Source organism: Verticillium dahliae, genomic scaffold, assembly GCF_000150675.1.
Source record: "Verticillium dahliae VdLs.17 supercont1.39 genomic scaffold, whole genome shotgun sequence".
NCBI lineage: Eukaryota > Fungi > Ascomycota > Sordariomycetes > Glomerellales > Plectosphaerellaceae > Verticillium > Verticillium dahliae.
Genome location: NW_009276959.1, coordinates 1 through 22130, shown reverse-complemented (window position 1 = coordinate 22130; position 22130 = coordinate 1). Strand labels below are relative to the sequence as shown.

The 22130-nt window shown below is 50.8% G+C and overlaps 7 protein-coding genes across 7 annotated transcripts; 4 read left to right on the top strand and 3 right to left on the bottom strand.

Annotated features, from left to right (window-relative positions):
• Positions 1-263: 263 nt before the first annotated feature.
• VDAG_10425 (ARF guanine-nucleotide exchange factor 2) lies at positions 264-5768 on the top strand (the record flags this gene model as incomplete). The annotated part of the gene is made up of 9 exons (XM_009659687.1): positions 264-273; positions 448-1044; positions 1099-3638; positions 3694-3983; positions 4033-4369; positions 4449-4837; positions 4977-4988; positions 5170-5422; positions 5482-5768. 9 exons carry the CDS (start codon positions 264-266, stop codon positions 5728-5730), a joined length of 4677 nt encoding a protein of 1558 aa, XP_009657982.1. The 3' UTR covers positions 5731-5768.
• A 571-nt stretch (positions 5769-6339) lies between these two features.
• Positions 6340-7195, top strand: VDAG_10424 (U1 small nuclear ribonucleoprotein A; the record flags this gene model as incomplete). The annotated part of the gene is made up of 3 exons (XM_009659686.1): positions 6340-6365; positions 6427-6740; positions 6795-7195. 3 exons carry the CDS (start codon positions 6340-6342, stop codon positions 7193-7195), a joined length of 741 nt encoding a protein of 246 aa, XP_009657981.1.
• A 34-nt stretch (positions 7196-7229) lies between these two features.
• Positions 7230-8688, bottom strand: VDAG_10423 (vacuolar ATP synthase subunit D). The gene is made up of 5 exons (XM_009659685.1): positions 8523-8688; positions 8332-8444; positions 8264-8274; positions 7827-8201; positions 7230-7617 (listed from the first exon to the last, which is right to left on the bottom strand). Exons 1-5 carry the CDS (start codon positions 8535-8537, stop codon positions 7406-7408), a joined length of 726 nt encoding a protein of 241 aa, XP_009657980.1. The 5' UTR covers positions 8538-8688; the 3' UTR covers positions 7230-7405.
• A 252-nt stretch (positions 8689-8940) lies between these two features.
• On the top strand, positions 8941-11721 carry VDAG_10422 (pre-mRNA-splicing factor SYF1; the record flags this gene model as incomplete). Its single annotated transcript, XM_009659684.1, has 3 exons — positions 8941-9198; positions 9257-9427; positions 9481-11721. The coding sequence occupies exons 1-3, from the start codon at positions 9142-9144 to the stop codon at positions 11719-11721; spliced, it is 2469 nt and encodes an 822-aa protein (XP_009657979.1). The 5' UTR covers positions 8941-9141.
• On the bottom strand, positions 11662-12553 carry VDAG_10421 (uncharacterized protein). The gene is made up of 3 exons (XM_009659683.1): positions 12400-12553; positions 12176-12313; positions 11662-12108 (listed from the first exon to the last, which is right to left on the bottom strand). Exons 1-3 carry the CDS (start codon positions 12404-12406, stop codon positions 11951-11953), a joined length of 303 nt encoding a protein of 100 aa, XP_009657978.1. The 5' UTR covers positions 12407-12553; the 3' UTR covers positions 11662-11950.
• Positions 12554-13728: 1175 nt separating this feature from the next.
• VDAG_10420 (tRNA nucleotidyltransferase) lies at positions 13729-15783 on the top strand. The gene is made up of 3 exons (XM_009659682.1): positions 13729-14803; positions 14856-15410; positions 15468-15783. The coding sequence occupies exons 1-3, from the start codon at positions 14044-14046 to the stop codon at positions 15740-15742; spliced, it is 1590 nt and encodes a 529-aa protein (XP_009657977.1). The 5' UTR covers positions 13729-14043; the 3' UTR covers positions 15743-15783.
• Positions 15784-17697: 1914 nt separating this feature from the next.
• On the bottom strand, positions 17698-20864 carry VDAG_10419 (polyphosphoinositide phosphatase). The gene is made up of 3 exons (XM_009659681.1): positions 19875-20864; positions 19718-19818; positions 17698-19664 (listed from the first exon to the last, which is right to left on the bottom strand). The coding sequence occupies exons 1-3, from the start codon at positions 20839-20841 to the stop codon at positions 17799-17801; spliced, it is 2934 nt and encodes a 977-aa protein (XP_009657976.1). The 5' UTR covers positions 20842-20864; the 3' UTR covers positions 17698-17798.
• Positions 20865-22130: the final 1266 nt, after the last annotated feature.

The window sequence follows — 22130 nt, the reverse complement described above, 5'->3', positions numbered from 1 at the left end:
ACACACTGCCGACGAGATAAGTTGGCAAAATCTTGGTACATCTAGGACTGGGTGCACCTTTGCATGTTTATATAAACTATAGATACCCGCGACATGGCGTCGGTCTCCCTATGAGTCCTTGAGAGTTGCGAACGGGATCGGACATCTGGCTCCCCACTTAATCGCGACGCCCTGCACCAGCTTTTATCGGCGAGTCCCATGCGACTCAAATGAGCTAAAGCGGGTCCAAGAACAGGCACTGGGTGCACTGAAGTCCAATCATAATGCACCACTGTGAGCTTCGGTGGCTTCGAGCGCGAAGCTCACCAGCCTGGCCCTGAGCAAGCTGTCCATAACTTGGGAGGCTGCCAGACATTTCACGTATTGCCGCCAGCACATCCGGCAAATACGAACGCCGCGCAGAGGTTTATGAACCACTCCGCTCTGCAACACCACAAGACATTACAGCACGCAATCTCGACGTCCGTCCAAGTGCATTGGCTGACCAGGCTCCTGCCCGACGACTTTCGCTAGACAAGGAGAACGACCTCGGGAACCCCGATATCGACATTCGTACAGGCCGCCTCGAGGCCGCCCCCAAGCCCCGAACCATGAGCGCAGGCACCACTACGTCGGCAAGCACACATGTCGACCCAGGCGCCGGACTCTCGAACCTCGACACACGGAGGATAGCAAGTTCGTTGGTTGTCCCAGCCAGAATGCAGTATCGCAGCTGTCCCGTATCAGTGTCCGTTGATCCTGTGTTCCTGGTCATATCCGAGTGTATATCGATCACGTCGGCCATTCAGAAACATGCTAGGTCACCACACTCTTCGGTCTCTGCCATCCTGGGAGGAAGTCCGAATCCAGTCCCAGTTGGACCACCGAGTCCAGCTCTTCAAACTGGCACGAAGACCATAGTCACAACACTGGGCGGCGACAGGTCGAACGATGGAGGCCTTGCCAACCGCTGGGGGCTTCGGGGGAAGAAGGGCAAGAGCATGCAGGATAACCCTCTCATGGCAGGATTTGGCAGGCTACGCCACGAACTTGCCACCGTGCGAGGTATGCTGCCTGTAGGATCCCCTGTCAATAAACACCTGGCTAACCAAACACCAGATATAAACACCTTCGACGCCGTGTCACTCCTAAGCCCATTCCTCCAGATCGTACAGACCAAGGGCACCGCCGCCCCGATAACTATTCTGACTCTTGGAGCACTTCGCAAGTTCTTGGCTTACGGCTTCATTGGCCCTACGTCGCCCCGATTCCCTCTAGCTATGCAATCACTCTCGGCTGCAGTCACCCGCTGCCAGTTTGACACAAGTGACGCTGGGCAAGTTGAGGTCGTTCTCTTGATGATTTTGCATCTCATGGAAGACATGATGTCGGGGCCTGGAGGAGACATTCTGAGCGATGAGAGTGTGTGTGACATGATGGGCCGAGGGCTCGCCATATGCTCTCAGCCACGGTTCTCCCCAGTTCTCCGACGGACTGCAGAGAGTGCTATGGTACACATGTGCCAGATTATTTTCGAGGACGTGAAACACTTGGAACTTGAGGCAGGCGTTGATCCTGATGCTCTCGACCGTCAGACCGACGGGGACATGGATAATGTTACAATGGATCCTGCCCCCGCGGGTATCAACGGCGATTCTCTGTCAGTGGCCCAGGTTGACAATACACGCCCCTCGACCAGCTCAGAAGTTACGGATGCAAAGGAGAGCCTCGAAGCCAATGATGCCTCCGAAGACAGCGAGCTGAATCCCGAAGAGCTAAACGACGTCGAATCTCTCGACTTGAGACCATACTCGCTCCCTTCTGTTAGGGAACTATTCAGGGTTCTCGTCAACTTCTTGGATCCGACCGACCGCCAGCATACCGACACCATGCGGGTCATGGCTCTACGAATCATCCATGTGGCACTGGAAGTATCTGGACCTTCCATTGCGAGGCACCCTGCCCTCGCTACCATCGCTGAAGATCGTCTGTGCTGCTACTTGTTTCAGCTCGTACGGTCTGATAACATGGCCATTCTCCAAGAGTCCCTGATTGTGGCGGGCACCCTTCTTGCGACTTGCAGGGGTGTACTCAAGCTGCAACAAGAACTATTCTTATCATATCTTGTCGCGTGTCTACACCCCTCTGTGGAAATACCGCGAGAACCAGGCATTGACCCTTCTCTCTACGCCGGCATTCCGCAGTCTCCCAAGCTCGTCAAACCCCCTCCATCACAGGCAAATAGCGGACGTTCGACTCCCGTTCCTGTCAAAGACCGCCAGAAACTGGGCCTCGAAGGCGGCTCTCGCAAGCCAGATGCACGTCAAGCAATGGTAGAAAGCATCGGAGTGCTATCAAGAATGCCGAATTTCATGACGGAGCTCTTTGTCAACTATGATTGTGATCCCGATCGTGCGGACCTTTGCGAAGATCTAGTCGGGCTTCTTTCTAGAAACGCATTACCCGATTCGGCAACATGGAGCACTACCAGTGTGCCTCCTTTGTGTCTTGATGCTCTACTCCGTTATGTTCAATACATTGCAGAGCGTCTCGAACTAGAGCCTACCTCCCAGGATCTTCCTTCGGCGGACCATTTGCGAGAACAGCGGCGTCGCAAGAAGATCATCATCAAGGGCACCACTAAGTTCAACGAGACTCCAAAAGGCGGGCTAGCCTACCTGCAAGCCCAAGGCATCATCGACGACGCTCAGAATGTGACCTCGGTTGCCAGGTTCCTACACGCGACATCACGAGTCAACAAGAAGGTCCTTGGCGAGTACCTGTCTAAGAAGGGAAATGAGCCAGTTCTGGAAGCGTACTTGGATCTCTTCGATTTCGATGGCAAGCGTGTCGACGAAGCTCTGCGGGTCCTTCTCGAGACCTTCAGACTTCCTGGTGAAGCCCCTCTCATTGAGCGAATCGTTACAGTCTTTGCCGATAGATACTGCGCCAACGCAACGCCGACCGAGGTGGCAAACCAGGATGCCGTATTCGTCTTGACGTACGCCATCATCCTGTTGAATACAGACCAGCACAATCCAACCGTCAAGAAGACATCGAAACGCATGACTTTGGAGGACTTTTCGAAGAACCTACGTGGTGTGAACGACGGGGGCAACTTCGCGCCCGAGTATCTTCAAGAAATCTTTGACTCGATCAGAAACAACGAGATCATTCTGCCTGAAGAACACGACAATAAGCACGCATTTGACTATGCTTGGCGTGAGCTTTTGGCAAAGACGGAGATTGTTGGGCCATTGGTCCTCTGCGACACCAATATATATGATGCCGACATATTTGCAACAACGTGGCGCCCAATAGTCTCGACTCTGTCCTACGTGTTCATGTCGGCTACCGACGATGCCGTCTTCGCTAGGATTGTTACTGGCTTTGATGAATGCGCCAGGATCGCAACCAAGTTCGGCAACAGCGAGGCTCTTGACCAGATTGTGTACTCCCTGAGCCACATGACAACACTGGCCACCGAGCTTCCGTTCAGCACCAACCTCAACACAGAGGTTCAAGCTGGGAACAACACGGTCATGGTGAGCGAACTCGCAGTCAAGCTGGGCAGGGACTTCAGAGCACAGCTTGCTACCTTGGTCCTCTTCAGGGTGGTAACGGGAAGCGAGAGTCACATACATAAGGGCTGGAGACACGTGAGTGGGACAGATTCGCCTCGCTCTTCAACACTGACCAACTTGCGCAATACAGGTCATCCGTATCTGGCTCAACTTGTTTGTCAACTCGTTGATGCCTGCACCGTCCGTCGCCGATTCTAGACTTGCAGTTATTCCTGCCATTCCTCTTCAAAACCCGTCTCAAGTCATTGATCGAGCTTCCAAAACAGCAGAAACGGGGTTCTTCTCAGCATTTACGTCGTACATCTCTAGCTATGCAGCTGATGACCCCCCAGAGCCGTCAGACGAAGAATTGGAGAGCACCCTTTGCTCTGTCGACTGTGTGAACTCGTGTCACATGGCGACTGTTTTTGCCAACATAACGTAAGACACAAGACATGCTTGGCTGTATGTATGACTGACATGCTGCTAGCGAGCTAGGTGCTTCTGAGCTGGCGCACTTGGTTGATGGCCTGATCAGCTCACTGCCAGAAGAGCCGAATCCTGCAGTCATGACCGTCAAATCGGATCATGTGCCTACTGCGCCTCAGCTCGAACCAAAACTTGGCACCTTGTCGTATGACCCAGCTATGGTTTTCTCACTGGAGTTGATGACAGGACTCGCCCTGCGCGACCAAGAGACTCTGCAGGTTCTTGGAAAGCAAGTCATGGACACTTTGCAAGCCATCTTGCGGGATGCCAACCAGTATCATGCAATGATTGTCTCAAGAACGTCCTTCTACCTCCTCACTCTCCTTCACGCAACCCATGTATGTCACAATCCTAATATCCATAGGGTGGAGTTATCTTAGTCTCTGGTGTATACTCTACTGATGCTTCAAGCTGCAGACCCTGGACTACGTTAACATCCCAGTCCTACTGCACACCATCTCCAACTTCCCCAAGGACACGCTTGCCAAGTCATCCGTGATGCTCATTCAGGGGCTGAAACTCTGCGTTGTCGAACCGGGTCCTCTTAGGAATGAGATAATGACTTCGCCTGATTTCTGGTCCATCATGCGAGCCCTGGCCGGAAGATACGATTCGGCAGCTGTCGTATTTGATCTTCTCGAACGGGGGTGCACCGGCGTACCTCCTGCGATAATGGCAGATAACTACGAGGCGGCGCTCCTCTTGCTCGGCGACTTTGCATCTGCAGCTGGACGCGCTGTCCTTGCGGAAAGAAAACAAGAGCAAAGACCCCGGAAGTCCCGTGACTCTGAGCGTGAGCCACCGAGGTAAGTGCGTCCAAAATGTGATGTGGGCTGTCTCTAATATTAGGAAAAAGTGATACTGTAACCAGAGGCATAAGGTCTATCACAACAATGTACAACATGACAAGCCGGATTCCTGAACTCATGAAACAATCTCACCTAGAAAGCAGGGAAGGTAAGCTGCACACCATTGCCCTAGTAAATGGCTGAGTTAACTCGTTTATAGCTTGGTCGGCGTATTGGCTACCCATCTTCCAAGCTATGACAACTCAATGCACCAACCCATGCCGGGACGTTCGACTCCTGGCTTTCACCTCACTACAGCGATCTTTATTGTCACCTGACGTGACTTGCAGCGACCACCAGGAGTGGACAGCGATTTTTGGCGAAGTCTTATTTCCCTTGATCCATCGTCTCTTGAAGCAGGAGGTATTCACCTCCGATCGAGATGGCATGGGTGAGATGAGAGTTCAGTCATCATCACTGCTTTGCAAGGTCTTCCTGCAATACCTTGTCCTTCTATCTACTTGGGACGGCATGCCTGACCTGTGGTTGGAGATCATTGATATCATGGATCGCTTAATGAACAGCGGGCAGGGTGACAGTTTGGTAAGCGATCCATGCGAACACGCTGAGGCTGGCAGTAACTTTGCTAACATTCTGGACAGGAGGAGGCTGTCCGTGAAAATCTAAAGAATGTTATACTCTTCGTGTCAAGCAGTGGCTTTCTTGTTGCACCGAGTCAGGATGCTTCTAAGGAGACGCTGTGGAATGAGACATGGAATAGGATTGATCGATTTGTTCCCGATCTAAGACGCGATCTAGCTCTCGACGAGCCAAGGGCAGATGGCGGGGATGAGGGGGCTGTGGTCGCCACCTCGACCGCAGAGCAGAGCAGTGACCACCCGCAAGCATAGTTAGGAATGAATGCATGCATGTGATGAGCGGGTTAAAGTACATTCGGCGTTTAGGCTTGTTGGAGACTCAAATACACAGCATTGCTCATTATCAACTTGCCTGCCCATGAGCATTCCCATGCATACACACAGTTCATGGCCCTGGGAAACTATTTGTATGCCCTGTGTAGTGGTGATATGGCTCACGACTAAGTCACTGATTTATGTGCCCAGTCTCTTTCTGGTCCCGTGTAGGACCAAACTTGCCTTGCTGTGGCTTAGAGGAAGAATTCCTTTGTAGGGACTGCCAGACACAGGTAGAATTAGTTTGAACCAACGAGAACTCTTTATAAACATAACGACCAGGACTGTGCGTGTTCCTATGTATTCAATATACCAAGGGTACCTAGGTAGGGAGAGATAATGGCTGGATAGCCTAATACACTGGCTGATACATTTATGTGATGCATATAAGTGAGCGTGGTAAGGTATCTTAACCCACTTAAGTAGCTAGCGACGCGTCATGTCGCAATGAACCTTTCCCGCTCAGCATCCCACTGGACCATTCTGCACACTTCCCACCAACCACTACTGCCGGCCTTAGAGCTGGACATCAGACTCTCTTTCAAAATGGCATCCGGCCCTTCAATTGCCACGTACGTGTCATTGCACTCCGACACGTCTGGCATTGGGCTCGCTGGCTGACCCGTGCTTCAGGGTGTACGTTCGCAATCTCGAGGAACGAGTCAAGATTGATGTCTTGAAGGAATCGCTCCTCCAGATTTTCTCCGAGTACGGAAATGTACTCGAGATCATTGCCAAAACCAACCTGAAGTCAAAGGGCCAGGCTTTCATCGTGTTCGACGATGCGGATTCAGCACAGAATGCCATTGACGAAGTCCAGGGCTTCCAGCTGTTCGACAAGCCAATGCAAGTTGCGTTGGCTAAGACTAGGAGCGATGCGACAGTGAAAACGCAAGGTAGCGAGGAAGATTTTGAAGCGCATAGACGTCGCAGGCTGGCAGAGAAAGGTGAGCTCCAAACGTACCACACCAGTATATGTTGCCTGCTGATGGATGTTGTAGATAAAAAACGAGCCCTCGAGGCTGCCGAAGAACAGAAGCGCATGCAGCGCTCTGGTGCTGGCGCCGCAACTGACGCCGCAGGTCGACCAGCTAAGGCGGCGAGGGGTGCAGGCCTCAAGTCGAGCAACCCAGCTGCGTCTTCCGTAGTGCCCGACGAGTATTTGCCACCAAACAAGATCTTGTTCATCCAGAATCTCCCGGAGGACTTCGATATCGAAGCATTGACAGACATTTTTGGTCGTTTTGACGGCTTCCGAGAAGTGAGACTGGTCCCTGGGAGACGGGGCATTGCGTTTGTCGAATATGATGGCGAGCAAGGGGCTATCACAGCCAAGGAAAACACTGCCGGCATGGTGCTTGGGGAATCGAGCACCATCAAGGTAACCTACCAGCGACAGTAGAATCAACCCCGAAATTTGCTTCACTACTCACGTTTGAATGGCAATGGTTCTTATAGTGCTTTCATCCTAGGTATCGAGACAAGTGTCGGGCCAGTCAGACCTGCTATCGCTCATACCTGTCCGCATCCGTGTCCTGCTAGCCTGGGTGGTCCTTATACCTCATCGAATTAGTCCCGCACCAGCATGCTCCTCGTGGCACGTCTCCGTATCCTAAAAAATGACGTCGTTGTCCTCCTCGGCGGCTAGCAAGTCAGTAGGGCCGTCGTCCACCTTGTCATTCTGTCCGGTCTTGCTTAGCGCAGCTTCTCTCTTCGCCTTCATTTCCGCATCAGCCGCAGCGGTGTCTCTTTGTTTCTTTCCTGCAACCTTTTTCAGGCGATAGAACTCTTCTCTGTCCAGTTCATCGAGCTCGGAATTGATGTCTGCGATTCGGTCAGGCAAAAAAAAAACGGGAGGGGATTATCGGCACACCAACATTTGATCGTGTTTTCGGTGCGTGGGATGATAACATGTTCACTGCCAACGGTCAGCAACTCGACGTCGGTGGAACGTGCAAACTGGGAGTCTTACATTGCATTTACTGTTCATAAGTTAGTTGGGTATCACATTGCACGGGTGGGAGAACACATACCTCGACGGTTGACAACCTTGATCACCTCATCGAGGATCACGAAAGCAGTTTGTAGGCTGGCTAACTCGACAAGGGCCTCCACAGCACGAGCATAGGTTTCGCGGCAACGCTGAACTTGTTGGCCGCCCTTGCCGAGGCCAGTGAGTCCAAAGTCGTTGTTCCCTTCAGTGACGTAACTTTCGAAGGTCGGCAGAAGCACTCCAGAAACGTTCTCCTGCTTGGTGCGAACACGAAAGCGCGCTGACCTCGCGGACTCCTGGATCTGGTACCCAATGTCGCCCCCGACGGCGTATGTGACTTCTGCGAGCGAGAAAGACGCAATCTGCATTACGCGACCCATTTTACGCTTGGCTTCGTCAATTCGTCTTGTGATCTCTGGTGTTGTCAGATGATATTAGCAATCGAATCAGGGAAAATAGCAGACTTGGTAAACTAACCCCGAAAACGCCTAGGATAGTCATAAGTTAGTAGAATACTTGGTTGAGTAGCGGAAATGCATACGTACTTCGTGAGGGCCTCGCTCTTCCGCTTCAGCAAGCTGTGACCCGTCTCTGCACCCTTCAGCTTCGCCTTCATCAGACCCAGCGACTGCCGGGTTGGGAACACAGCCTCCCGATCCTGTCATGGTGAACAAAGATATCAGCAAGAGTGTCACTGCTGACATCAGTTCCAACAACAGCAGCATGATATACATACGGCGGCACCCGACATGATGGTAGGGTTTGGTATAGGATACTGGAGAGCTGGAAGGTGGCGGAGTAATGGCACAGCTCAAGACACACAGGGTCCAAGCCTTGGATCAATCTTAAAGCTGCAGTGCAAAAGATCAGGGCCAGAGAAGGTTCGAGCGGGTGTCGGGCGACAGCAGTGTCGAGGTTCTAGTACAGGATGACGATACCCTGTCACATAACTACCGTCGACATCAGACCTAGCTCGATGGCCATCCTAGGTAATCAGAATTGAGATACCGTTCAACCGGGTTAGTAGCTGCCTATCGAAGTGCTGGTGGGTGCCATAGCTTGCATATGCATGTTATATAATTAAACGGGGTTGTGTTCCACTTTAACATTTCCTGGTTTATTCCCCAACACAGCACGTCCGTGGGACGATTGACGACCCCGAATGCGCCTTCGGTTAACTAGACTGGCTGAGCTCTTCTTACAACAGCAACGCCAGATTACGACGTCGAATTGCGCCTTGTCGACCACGAGTGACTCCGGCATTCAATCCGCGGCTTCCCAGCCGTTAGAACGAACTGCGCTTTTCCACCCAACCTAGGGCGACCAATGGCTTCGTAGCCGTCACTTGTGTCAACATGCCGGCGCTCACGGTCATCAACGGTGGTCGCGTCCGCTCTGACATGAACCTTGTAGTAAGTCTTTCATCTAGGCACTGTCTGTTTGCTAGCTGACAGAAAATAACTACTCCAGGCAGACGAGGACTCAGTTTACGAACAGGACATACTCCGAAACAGTGGGAGCACTAAGCCATGGCTGGCATACATCCAATTCAAGCTGCAACATGGCACGATTCATGAACAAGCCTTCGTCTTTGAAAGAGCCTGCCTGCAGCTCCCGAGGTCCTATAAGTTATGGAAGATGGTGAGCCTACATGATGGTATGAAAGTCAACATCCTGCTTACCCAAGAGCACAGTATCTCGAGTTCCGCGTCAAACACGTCAGTCGTTTGAATGCCGCTATTTTCGCTGCCGAATATCGCAAGGTTAACGCCCTTTTCGAACGCTCTTTGATCTTACTCAACAAGATGCCTCGTGTATGGGAGCTTTATCTCAAGTTTCTGCTTCGACAACCCTTGGTGTCAAACACTCGACGTGCGTTCGACCGTGCATTACGCGCGCTACCTGTCACCCAACACTCGCGCATCTGGAGACTTTACAGGCCTTTTGCCAACTCACTCTCAGGCATCAGCGCAGTAAAGATCTGGCGGCGGTACATACAGATCCATCCTGAAGATACTGAAGACTTCATCGAACTATTGGTTCAGGTTGGCCTCTACACCGAAGCTGTCAAGAAATACATCAACATCTTGAACAACACTCGCTTCATCAGCAAGCATGGCAAAGGCCATTTCGAACTTTGGAGTGAAATGGTGGACCTAATCGTTGACCATGCTACTGAGATACTTACGGGTCATGAAACCGGTATCGATGTTGAGCGCATCATCAGAAGCGGCATCGCACGGTACGCTGATCAACGAGGCAAGCTTTGGTGTGGTTTGGCCACGTATTGGATCAGACGTGGAAGCTTCGAGCGCACAAGGGACGTATTTGAAGAAGGTATCGTAACAGTCATGACTGTTCGGGATTTCACCATGATCTTCGACTCATACATCGAGTTCGAAGAGTCGGTTATCGGGGCGTTGATGGAGGTTGCCTCCAATCGAGCTGCGAAAGGCGTTGTGGATGAGGATGCGGACTTTGAACTTGATATTCGGATGTTAAGATTTGAACAGCTCATGGACCGCAGGCCGTTTCTACTAAACGACGTACTTCTCCGCCAAAATCCGAACAATGTCCTCGAGTGGGAGAAGCGAATCGCACTCTGGGGTGACAATAAGCAGGAAGTTGTCCAGACATACACCGCCGCTATTGCTGCCATACAACCGAAAAAGGCAGTTGGCTCGTTTTATCAGCTCTGGGCTGGCTACGCCAAATTCTATGAGCGCGGTGGCGACATGCGCAACGCCCGCATCATTGCAGAGAAGGCGGTCAAGGTGCCTTTCCGATCTGTCGCGGAGCTTGCCGATATGTGGATTGAATGGGCTGAGATGGAGCTGCGGAACGACAACTTTGATGACGCAGTCCGCATCATGGCGAAAGCTGTTCAGGCGCCTAAACGGTCGGCTGTCGATTACTTTGACGAAACGCTGTCGCCTCAACAGCGTGTACACAAGAGCTGGAAGCTGTGGAGCTTCTATGTCGATCTTGTTGAAAGCGTTGGCTCGTTGGACGATACAAAAAAGGTTTACGAAAGAATCTTTGAGTTGCGCATCGCAACTCCCCAAACTGTCGTTAATTACGCAAACCTCTTGGAGGAGCACGAATACTACGAAGAATCGTTCAAGATCTATGAACGCGGGCTGGACCTCTTCAGCTACCCGGTTGCTTTCGAGCTCTGGAATATGTATCTTACCAAGGCTGTCGACCGTAAGATTGGCATTGAGCGTCTTCGTGACCTCTTCGAACAGGCCGTTGAGGATTGTCCACCGAAGTTTGCCAAGACGATTTATCTCATGTACGGCAACTTGGAGGAGGAGCGGGGTCTTGCAAGACATGCCATGCGCATATACGAACGAGCCACACGGGCTGTTGCCGATGAAGACCGCGCCGGAATGTTCAACTTCTACATTACCAAATCGGCCTCCAACTTCGGCTTGCCATCAACTCGTCCTATTTACGAAAGGGCCATATCATCGTTGCCAGACACGGAAGCACGAGATATGTGCATGAAATTTGCAGATATGGAAAAGCGACTCGGAGAAATTGATCGAGCAAGGGCAATTTATGGTCACGCATCGCAATTCTGTGACCCTCGCACAAGCCCAGAATTCTGGACCAAGTGGGAGTCGTTTGAGGTCCAGCATGGCAACGAGGACACGTTCAAGGAGATGCTTCGTATCAAGAGGAGCGTGCAGGCTCAGTTCAATACAGACGTCAGCTTCATTGCGTCACAGGCCCTAGCTCGCAGCCAGCGAAGACCGGAGGACGCTGCAGACGCAGATGCGGCCGATGCAATGGTTGCATTGGAACGCCAGGCTAGGGCGCCTGCAGGCTTTGTAGCTGCTACCGATGGTCCTACAGTTTCTGGGGCTGATGACGACGACACTGCAGCAGCCAACCCCGATGCCATCGATATTGATGATGCGGACGAGTGATAGCAACTTGCAACTTGGCATTGATTGCTAGACAAAATACAAGGCAGCGTTGTTGCAGCGTGTGCAGCGTGTGCAGCGTGTGCAGCGTGGTAATGCTCGCTGCAGACAACGGGTTGCCGAAACGAGACAATAAATGATACTGGGGGGTCGTGTACACATATCAACAACAATCCTTGCGGACTTCGCAGCTGCAACCGCCAACTAGTGACTTCAATCAATGGCTAGGGTCTCAGTGCTTGGCATCGGCCTTTCCGTAACCTTTCTCTGTGTGTTTCTCGTGGAAGCCACTGGCATAGTTTCGGTCGACGTGACCATCCCGGGAGCCGGGTGTTGCGTAAATTGAACCCTTGCGTTTCTGGAAACGGCTCGGGGGGACCTTCGAAGCATCTACCCGGCGTGTCAGCAAACAAGTGAGTAACAGCAATCTGAGCGGCCGTTGCCGGCCATGCCGTACCCCATTCATCGGTGCTTGCACGTCTGTCAGACGGCGATGACGATAAGGCTGGGGGGCTACCAGCGCTGGAATCAATAGCACTCTGGTCCATCTGTAGCTTGATGGCTTGGGGCGATGAGCTTCCCATTCTTTCTTGATCTATTTCTTTCCCGGCCGATTGGGCCATGGTTAGCCGGCTGCAACGCAGTGCACAGAGTCCACGGGATGGAGGGCGGGTTGCTAACTGTTCATGGTGTTATCTGAAAGGTGGTGCAAGTGTGGATGTAGTGAGATGTTACGACAAAGAGGCGAGTGAGGATGGTTTGTTTTACTGTAGTAATGATATCTGGGCGAACGGTATTGATAAGGTCAAGTGTGAGGAGGTAGTGTTTAAGGGATGGGGCAGGATGTTTGGGAGCGGCGGCGATGGGATATTTAAGTCGCCTGAGCACGCCAAAGTACCCAAGGTAGGAAGGAGGACTAAGTTGTAGCTGATCGGATGCGGGGTTGTCTATAGCCTCACACCTTCCTCCCTGACCTGTCATGCGTTGTACCTACGCTTTTGACCCTACCTTTTCCAGACTCGACATCATGGCTGAGGGGGGCACTGCACAGCCCGCTCAGGTAATATGATAAAGGCCTTCTCGCCTCAATCGTTCGGCATGTCCTGAATTACCTACCAAGTTTTGCATCATCACCAGGCATGCTTGGGGATTCGCTTGCAGCAGGACGAGTTGTCACACTTAATGGCGCTGGTGCGGTTACCATATCTGAGCACAGGCACCAGCGACCCATAAGTGTTTGGGGAAAATGTACCAGGTACACTGAGATCCTGCTGGTGGCTGTCGTTCGACCAGCATCTCATCCTACCTACATGTGGTGAAGGGGGGCTGACACCGCGTTGCAATTGACGTCACATGGCGGCGGAGAGCTGCCTCCCAAATGAGTAATGGAAGAAGGCGTGGTGAATGGGAGATGGCCGCTTACCCAGCTCGCAGATCGCCTCACCCAAGAACGGTTTGCATATCATGTGAAGCTTAGGCTCTTTCGAGCTGCGTCCGCGGGCAGTTTCCGAGAGGCTCTGTCACGGCCTGCCGCTCGTCGAGCTATGGTGGCCCCATGACCCATCACACGCCAGCTTCCCGCACCACCTGCCTTTGTCTGCCGATACATCATCGTCTCCAAGTTCCCCCACAAGCTCGCCCCGCCTGGCAGATGCTGCATGCTAAGCTTTGAGCGTCGGCAAGTAAAGCACCCAGCTCAGTGGTCAGCACAGGTAGCGCTGCTCTCGCGCCACCTAGAGTGACTTCACAACGATCGGGTGTCCAGCCGACCAATGCCGGTTGATGAGGGCGCATCTTGAAGTGTATGCGTAATGTTCCTCGAGGTAGAGAGCGTGCGACACAACGAATGGAGTACGCAGTATCCAAGCGGCCAAGCCTCCTCGAGAATGTCTGGTGACTAGTCAGCCACAATAGGCCTAGATCGAGCAGACCCACATATATTCGCCACCCTCCAACCCCTAACGGTTACTTGCTGGGCTGGTCAGTGTAGCCAGCCGTACTGGCTCTCTTAGGTACCTACCTAGGTACCTATTAGGCACACGCCCACAGCCCGTTGCCTACCCATTCCCTCACACAGGACCTGTGCGCTTAGTTGGCGGCGGGCACACGTAGAGTGGAACTGTTCAAAGGGCTCAAAACCCACTCGCATAACGATGCGTCAGAGGACAAGACAGGAAGGGACATGTCATGCTCCGGCCCCTAGCTCAGGTCCTTCCAGGCCCTCAGCATCGTCAAATTATCAGTTTGGTCATGAAGAGAAAGCTTGCCCAATCCGCATGTGCAAGTCGCTTCCCACCTTCCGCACGATTGAAACCCAACAATGCCATGGCGGCTGACGCATCTACCATCCAACTTCAACTCACTGAACGAGAGCGCCAACTGAGGGACCTTCTCGTTGATGTTTCTAAATTCATCAACATCAATGATCAACTGCCAGAACCACTGGTTTTGCGATGGGCTGGGGGCTGGGTCCGTGACAAGCTTCTCGGCACTACTAGTCACGATATCGATGTGGCCATCAATGTGATGACTGGCCTCCGTTTCGGCGAGAGGCTGCGAGAATACTGCGATGTGCCCGAACTCGCGTCACGACACGGCATCGAGCCTGACGATATTGGTAACCTCCACCGCATCGCTGCCAACCCCGAGAAATCCAAAAATCTCGAGACCACAACAGTAAAGGTCTTTGGACTTGACCTCGACTTCGTCAATCTTCGCACAGAGACGTACGCCGAAGACAGTCGGAACCCTACCGTAGATTTCGGCACAGCCGAAGAGGATGCTCTGCGGCGGGATGCGACAGTTAACGCCCTGTTCTTCAACCTGCACACCGAGAAGGTCGAAGACTTCACAGGCGGCCTAGGTGATATGCGTGACCGGCTCATCCGCACACCTTTAGAGCCATTACAGACTTTTATGGATGATCCCCTTCGAGTTCTCAGACTAGTTCGTTTTGCCAGTCGGCTCGGTTTTGCCATCGACCCAGCTGCAAGAGACGTCATGGCCGACCCAAACGTCTTGGCTGCCCTGCGCATCAAGATCAGCAGGGAGCGAGTGGGTGTAGAGTTGGAGAAGATGATGAAGGGTGAGTGGCCTCAATCAGTAATATATAGGACGACGTGCTAACTGGGCCGGAGACCATGACCCCCATCGCGCTCTTCAGCTCATTGACGAATTGGGCCTCCACCATGCTATCTACACGGACACTGCTCGTGCTGATATCCCTCATCCAATCTTGTCCAAATGGCACATTGCGTATGGGCTCCTGAGGCTTCTCGAGCGCAGCAAAGCACCGGGATCCATACACGACGTCCTAGTTCGTACGGACGAGGATGTATATTATTCGTGGATGTTAGCTTCACTCGTGCCCTATGCGCATCTGAACGACCCCCGTGCCGATGCTCTTACCAAAGGTAGGCCATCTTTACCAGTTGCAACCACAGTTGCGCGTGAGGGCGCAAAAGCACCCAACAAACTCTGCGATGTGATTACGGCGGCGCACCGTAACCATTCTGAGATCCTTGGTCTCAAGAAAGACGTATGCGCTGGGCGTGAGATTGGAAGTCAAAGAGATACACTTGGCATGACCATCCGAAAATGGGAAGGTCGCGAGTTGCACTGGAAGCTGCAGGTCCTCAGCACTATACTCCTCGACGCCATGGATCACCTGTCAGACTTCGATATCAACAATGGTGGGTTGAACATACACGTGAGGTTCTCCTTGTCTAGCAAGCTAACGTTGGAACCAGTGTCGAGAGGATGTCATGACTTGCTATCTGGGTGGCAGACGTTTCTTGATCACCTGACTGACGAGGGCTTGATGGACGTGACATCAATTAAGCGACTTGTGGATGGCAAATCCTTAGGCAAGCATCTTGGTCTGAAACCAGGGAAGTGGATGGGAGCTGCTTTGGAAGTATGCCTGGCGTGGCAATTGCGACATCCCGAAGCTACGGATCCCACAGGCGCCATTGAGGAGGTACGGAGGAGAAAGCACGAGCTGCAGATAGACGGATTGTCATAAAGTCGCCGGTAACCTGACCACATTCAAACTCGCCTTGAGCCGATATCCTGCCTAAATTGCCTTGTTGGTGGTTCAACAGAGGGACAAATGGATATGCTCCAGTTCTGAACTGCTCAGTGATTGTATACACGAAGATCGATGAATGATATTGGGTGGTTCTCCATATCCCTCTAAAGCATATTATATCCCTAACGCGGTAGCTCCGTCTGCATCCATCACAGGTGGGACAACAGCACCAGGCACTCATCAAACGCATCCATGTGTCAATGCCACACACTCGTATCAGGCCCAAATACAAATTGTCAATGCCACGGCACCGCCTCACCGAGGCTACATCGCAAAGGCAACGGCAGATAGAGATTTCTACGCCTCTGTGTTATGTGACAAATGACCAGCTTCATCGACCTAGTCAGAGAATTATCTCACATTCGCTCCCCGGCAAGTAAACCAGACCCTTACTGCAACATACCCTTGACTAATGTTGCATTCAAGGTTGATGCAGCCTCGACTCTGCGTCGTGATCTAGAGCACCGTGTCCGAGTGGGCGATGATCAGGAGGCCTTGAATGAGGTCTGCGTCTTCGCTGGTCGCTCGCTTGAGGGGTTACTCCTAATTCCCTGTAACGCTGCAGGGTCAAATGCGCAACAATGGCTAGAGGCAGTCCATCATCTTCTTTCATCCCTTTCGATACTCTGTTTACGCCACCTTTGCATCATTAATCTTGATACTTTCGTGGCTGTCTGTGCCTTCACAGATCCGCAAGCGCCCTGGTATGACGGAGTGTCGGCAAAGATCGCCCAGGGCATCCTAGACACCAAGGTTCGTCACACAGTCAATAGACAGGACTCCATCTTGTCTTCTATTCTCGAAGACGTCCTGCGACCACTGTTCTCTCGATCAAAATCGGCGCGGATCACTTCAACGGGCAGAAAAGCCCAGTACCCCTGGCAAGCACAGCAAAATGAGGCGGTATTCAATAAAGATGATACTGCGGACACCACGACCTGGAAGAGCGCGCATCCTTGGGCACTAAGCGTGTTTTCCTGGACAGTGGCCAATTCAAAGGTAGAGCCTGTTTCTCCAACACATTCTTGCCAGTCGGACAACTGATGAACGGGCAGGAATTATTCATCGGCAAGAACTGGCCACTGTACACGCCAGTACTGTTGGCGCTACTGGATGACCCAGAGGCTAGGATCAAGGCGCGCGGCCTACAGATATCAAGGGTGTTTGTACAGAAATGTTCTCCCTCTCTCTTATACGATACGGGCTTGGGCGACGTTTTGGAACAGTCTATCACCCCGATCCTCTCACACTTACCGTCACTGACGCCGGAAGACGAATCAGTCTTGCTCCTAGAAGCCGCGTACCCGGCTATCATCGAGCTGGCGAGGCGGTATGCCAAAGACCCACAATCTGTCCCCTCTGCGCAGAGGATTCGGGCACGGCTGATGCGCGAGGTGTGCGGCGGATATATACACGCCTCTCAGTTCCTCCCGGTCACAGGTGTGCTCTCACGACACCTAGGCACCCTTGTCCATGACTCAGGCTTCGCCTCTTCGCCGTACCTGAAGGTGGGTAGTGTTCACACAAGTCCACGCCGTGCCATCTTGCCAGACATTATCTAACCAGTATGTTCAAGGACATCATTCCGATTTTTACAGAAACTCTCCGTGACCCATTCATTGGAGAGTCCCCAGCCCGACTGTCAATCACATTGGATGGATTGGCCCTCATTATTCGAGTTTGTTGGCCGAGAGTGTCGACATCAGCATATGAGAGCGAGATCATCAGAGCACTGGCTGTCTGCTGGCTTTCATTGCATGACGACAGCGGAGATGGTCCACGCCGTGAGCTTCTAGACAAGTTGCGATACACCGTCGAGGTGCTCTCAGCTGCTGTTGAAGTGACGGGCACAAGGCTGGACTTGAAGGTTGCACCTCTAGTAGCCAAGGATGAAGTCTTGAGAGGCCTGTTCGACAGCAGGGCAAAGCAGATGTAAGCTATCGGCCTCGCAAATCATACAACCAATAATTGGCTCGTCAGATAATCAGGCCTAGTCCACTGGCTGTTGCTTGAAGAAAGATTTTCCTCGTAGCCACTTCCTGTACGCTTTGTATCGTTTCTTCTGCGCGTCCTCCTCCGTCACCGTCAAGGGATTTTCGCCTACGCGCAAAAGCTCGGCATAGACGGCGGGGTCATCTTCCGGTCCTGTCTGCAAATGACTTTCAAGATGCCAACTCCCGTTAATGTAATCTCGGTATTCAGAATCATTCTCAGCCTGTTCCTCGGCGGAAACGACAAGAGGTAGACTTTGAGGGTGGCTGACGTATCGATCATAGTCATTCGCCTCGATCTGGCTTACTGAAGGATTCAAAGATTGATGCACAGCTTTCGTGAAGGTCCATTGCGCTGCCTTGGACTTCTCCTGCGGCGTCGGCTTGGTCTTCGGCAAAACGGACGGTTCCTCTGGCGTTGCTTTCATAATGCCTTGCTGACCCGTAACTTTATCGTGTGCAGGTTGCAACCAACGCTGAATTGAAATGCCCCGGCCAGTACCGGTCGACGGTCGGTCAGGTGATGTCATAGCCGTGTCGGGCCCTCGCGAAATCGATGCACTCTGCGGATCAACTATGGTCACTTCTTTCTTCGCCTTCTTCTTCTCTTGGGTCTCTGGATAGGTCTCGTTGCGGATTTTAAAGGGGCTAAGGTCATACCGACCGTCCTGTGTCGATTTGAATGGGATGTACTTGATAGTCGAGTTCATCTTATATGGGAACATCTTTAAGAAGGACGATAAGGTCGACGGGCGATAATACTCGAGCCAATAGTCGTCAAAGAAAGCAACAGGAGTGTCTCTGCCCTCGCTGGCTGGGTCACTCCGAGGCTGTATACTTCTTGCTTCAAGATACTTGGGGGTAAACCAGTTGATATAATCGCCTCTCGTCTTCTCTGACCACAACCTAGGGTCTGCGTGGTGAAGATAGTAGTCGGTCGCAAGGTCCCACAGCATGGGCTGCCCCTGGGTAAAAATGTAGTTGCCCAAGAAGAGATTGTACGCTTCCTGCCGCTGCCCATCCAGGAAGGAGTTGTTGTAATACCTTTTGAAGCTCTCGATCATATCGCGAGAGTGGCTTGTCCATTGGTTGATTTTGCGATATGTCTCCATCGTGTTGACCAATTGAGAACCTCCGTACTGCACAGCGATGGTGTCTCCATGGTCGTGGTACATGTGGGTGAAGAGATTAACAGCATCCGTGTCGTAATCAATAGCCGTGTCCTCCAAGATGCCGAGGGCATGAAGCTGATGTCCCAGCGCTCTCTTGCCGATCACAAACTGGGCAGCATTGGTTCGATCAAGGCAGTCGATACAATTCGTGCGGGCAACCCCATTCTGCACTCTTATGGGGTTAATTTTGCCGTCCCCGTCGTGGAACAAGCCTGTGGTCGTAACCACTGACTCGGCTATACTTTCTAGCGTTCCGATGACATCTTGATCGCGGCTCTTCGCAGCCCTACTCATGTCCCATGCTTCATAGATGATTTTTTTTCCCTCAGGTAGGAACTGATTTAGGTATTTGATGGCGTTGGTGAACTCGACCAACAGCTTGGATTCTCGTGGCGTACGTTCGCGGGCTTTGACCAGGTTCAATACGTATATGGGGGCGCCATAGCGTTCAAACAGATTGTTGAAGTGAAGCGCTGCTGCGCCATAGAAAGGATCCACCAGGTTCAGTTCGATGGGAGGCTTCGGAGTAACGCCTGTATTGTCTTGGGTCCAGTACAAGGGTATACTTCCACGGTGCTGCACATACGATGTGTACTGAGGGCTTGCATAGAGCCGCGGTCCGGGAGCATGGAACGACGTGGTTAGAGCCTCGGAAACGATCTGCTCCGTCTCGACGTCGTTGGCTACGTAACCCTATCATGCACATCAGTTCAGGGGCTCAGTCTAATTCTAAGTCCAAGGCTTACCAAATCGTTCGCGCCGCGCTTAAGAAAACGGGCACCAGCAAAATATCGGGACCGCCTTGCTATGATGGTGATATGCGCCGTCCGTCCATATATTGAGAGTGCTGGAAGTAGATTTGTGATGAGATTAGCGCGTTATCATTCAAAGATCGTCACTTACCTGCTTGGTCAATATAGCCATGTATGATAGGGCGGCACCAGTCGAAGGGATCATTGAGAGCTTGCACAACAGGTTGCAGAAGGTGGCTGTTCCAGACAAACATAGCATTGAAATCATCATGAGGGGTACAAGACAGCCCTTTTGCGAGGGCCTCCCGCTCTCGAGCCATATTATGCTGCAGCGTCCGCGTGATATCGTACGAGTAGCTATAGTAGAATGATCTAGTCAAATCCAGGTTGTTCAGAATGGCCAGGAACCTCGACTCTTCCGTATTGCGCACATCAGTCTTGAATCGAGCTGGGGTAAGTGGCACGAGTTCAGTTCCATCGATCTGGTAAACATAGTGGCCCCCTATCATGGCGACAGTGCTTTTCTTGGTGATCAAGAGCATATAGTAAGGGCCCGTGAATTTGATGAATCCAAGCAAGCCCCATGTCGTGCAACGCAGCTTGATACCTCCGGTACCTTTATTGCCATCGTCGATGGTGTCGAGAAGTTGGTTCATCTCTCGTTGACTATACACAATCTTGTCGTCCGTGATACTAAGGTCAGAGTCTTCGGAAGTCCTGTCGATTTTGAGGATGCGATATCGTCGCTCCGTTACATCACCACCCACAATGTAGTAACGACTGGCCGTCTCGTAAAGACTGAACTTATGCATCTTATACACTAGACGTTCATGTGTTTTGTCGTCATTGGCGGGGCCTCGACAGGCGGACGCAGGGCTGTTGGCTCGAGCGAAAGGCTTGGCTATCGCAGGCTCGTTGTCATCATTATCGTCGATACCGGCTATGGGCGGCGGCTGTGCATCTGTTGACGGCGAGTCTGCGATGTCGTCGTTTCGGAGAGGTGGAAAGGCAGGCTCTGTTCGACCAAGCATGCTGGTGCTGTCGGCTTCATTATTGACGTTGTCATGGAAGCTGCCACTGATAGGGACACCGTCATCCAAATAGGTCTGATCCGCCATGTTCGATCGGGAATTGTTCTATACCAAAACAAACATCGAGAGCTGATGCATGGGGCAAGGGACGCTGAAATAGACCCATCGAATCACGTGAGGCGGATGATATCTCCAGGGGACTTGAAAAGAATAATAAGTATTTAGGAGTACTAAAGTAATATAGATATTCCTTAATTTAATTATTACTTAGCTTACTTTAATAATAAATTATAGAAATTAAAGAATATAGAGGTATTAAGTATAAAGGTATTAGGCTAAGGGCCTAGATTAGGGAAAGTATATAGATCAGCGAATAATTAGTAAGCTATTATATTAACTTTAACTTATCGAGGCTATCGAGTATAGCCTTAACTTAACTTCTATTTTAAACTTAGGGTTATCGCTAAAATATTAGCAATAGTATATATAGGGGTATAATAACTAGGAATATAGCGTAGCCTAGCACGGGATGCTAGGATTAGAAAACACGATAAGATAAGGAACTAGCCCTACTAAGGATAGATCACGTGATGGATTATAAGTATAGAAACGGTAAGCTAGGGCCGGGATCACTAGGACCCTAATTATAAGCCTGGGCTAGATTACTATGTACTATATTATAATCCTAATATTCTAGATTATAAATAACTAATAAATAAGCTATCTAATATAGATATTACCTAATATAATAAAGATAGGATAATAGATATATAAGAATAAGTATTATAGACCTATAGATATATTCTTTCTTATAATAATAATTAATCTAAATCTTATTTTATATTTATTATACTAAATATATAATACTTTATAATACTATATTATCTTAGAGTTATAACCTAAGCTTCTATTAATAATAACCCTAACCCTTTAATAATATCCCCTCCTTAGAAGCTATTAAGTTATAATATTTTAATTATTCTTATTTAATAGATTTACTTTATAATACTAAGTAATACTTATTATAAGAATAATATCTATTAATAGTATTAATAATAGTATTAATAACTTAGTAGCTATAATCTAAGAACTCTATTATAAAGGTATTAGGCTAAGGGCCTAGATTAGGGAAAGCAATTAGATCAGCGAATAATCAGTAAACTATTATATTAACTTCAATTTATCGAGGCTATCGAGTATAGCCTCGACTTCTCCTTTTAAACTAGGGCTTATCGCTAAAGCATCTATAATAACTATAAAGGTATAGGGCTAAGGGCCTAGATTAGGGAAAGCAATTAGATTAGCGAATAATCGGTAAGCTATTATATTAACTTTAATTTATCGAGGCTATCGAGTATAGCCTCGACTCTCTTTTA

Excerpts from the sequence above, each read along its gene's own strand:
- VDAG_10423 (XM_009659685.1), bottom strand. Across the intron at positions 7,618-7,826 it reads CAAGGTTGTCAACCGTCGAG|ACATCAATTCCGAGCTCGAT; the intron begins GTATGTGTTCTC and ends ACCGAATCGCAG.
- VDAG_10421 (XM_009659683.1), bottom strand. Across the intron at positions 12,109-12,175 it reads TGCAAGCACCGATGAATGGG|ATGCTTCGAAGGTCCCCCCG; the intron begins GTACGGCATGGC and ends CACGCCGGGTAG.
- VDAG_10420 (XM_009659682.1), top strand. The coding sequence starts at position 14,044 with ATGGCGGCTGACGCATCTACCATCCAACTTCAACTCACTGAACGAGAG. Across the intron at positions 14,804-14,855 it reads GTTGGAGAAGATGATGAAGG|ACCATGACCCCCATCGCGCT; the intron begins GTGAGTGGCCTC and ends ACTGGGCCGGAG. Across the intron at positions 15,411-15,467 it reads AGACTTCGATATCAACAATG|TGTCGAGAGGATGTCATGAC; the intron begins GTGGGTTGAACA and ends CGTTGGAACCAG.
- VDAG_10419 (XM_009659681.1), bottom strand. The coding sequence starts at position 20,841 with ATGGCGGATCAGACCTATTTGGATGACGGTGTCCCTATCAGTGGCAGC. Across the intron at positions 19,819-19,874 it reads TGGCTATATTGACCAAGCAG|CACTCTCAATATATGGACGG; the intron begins GTAAGTGACGAT and ends ATCTACTTCCAG. Across the intron at positions 19,665-19,717 it reads AGCGCGGCGCGAACGATTTG|GGTTACGTAGCCAACGACGT; the intron begins GTAAGCCTTGGA and ends TGTGCATGATAG.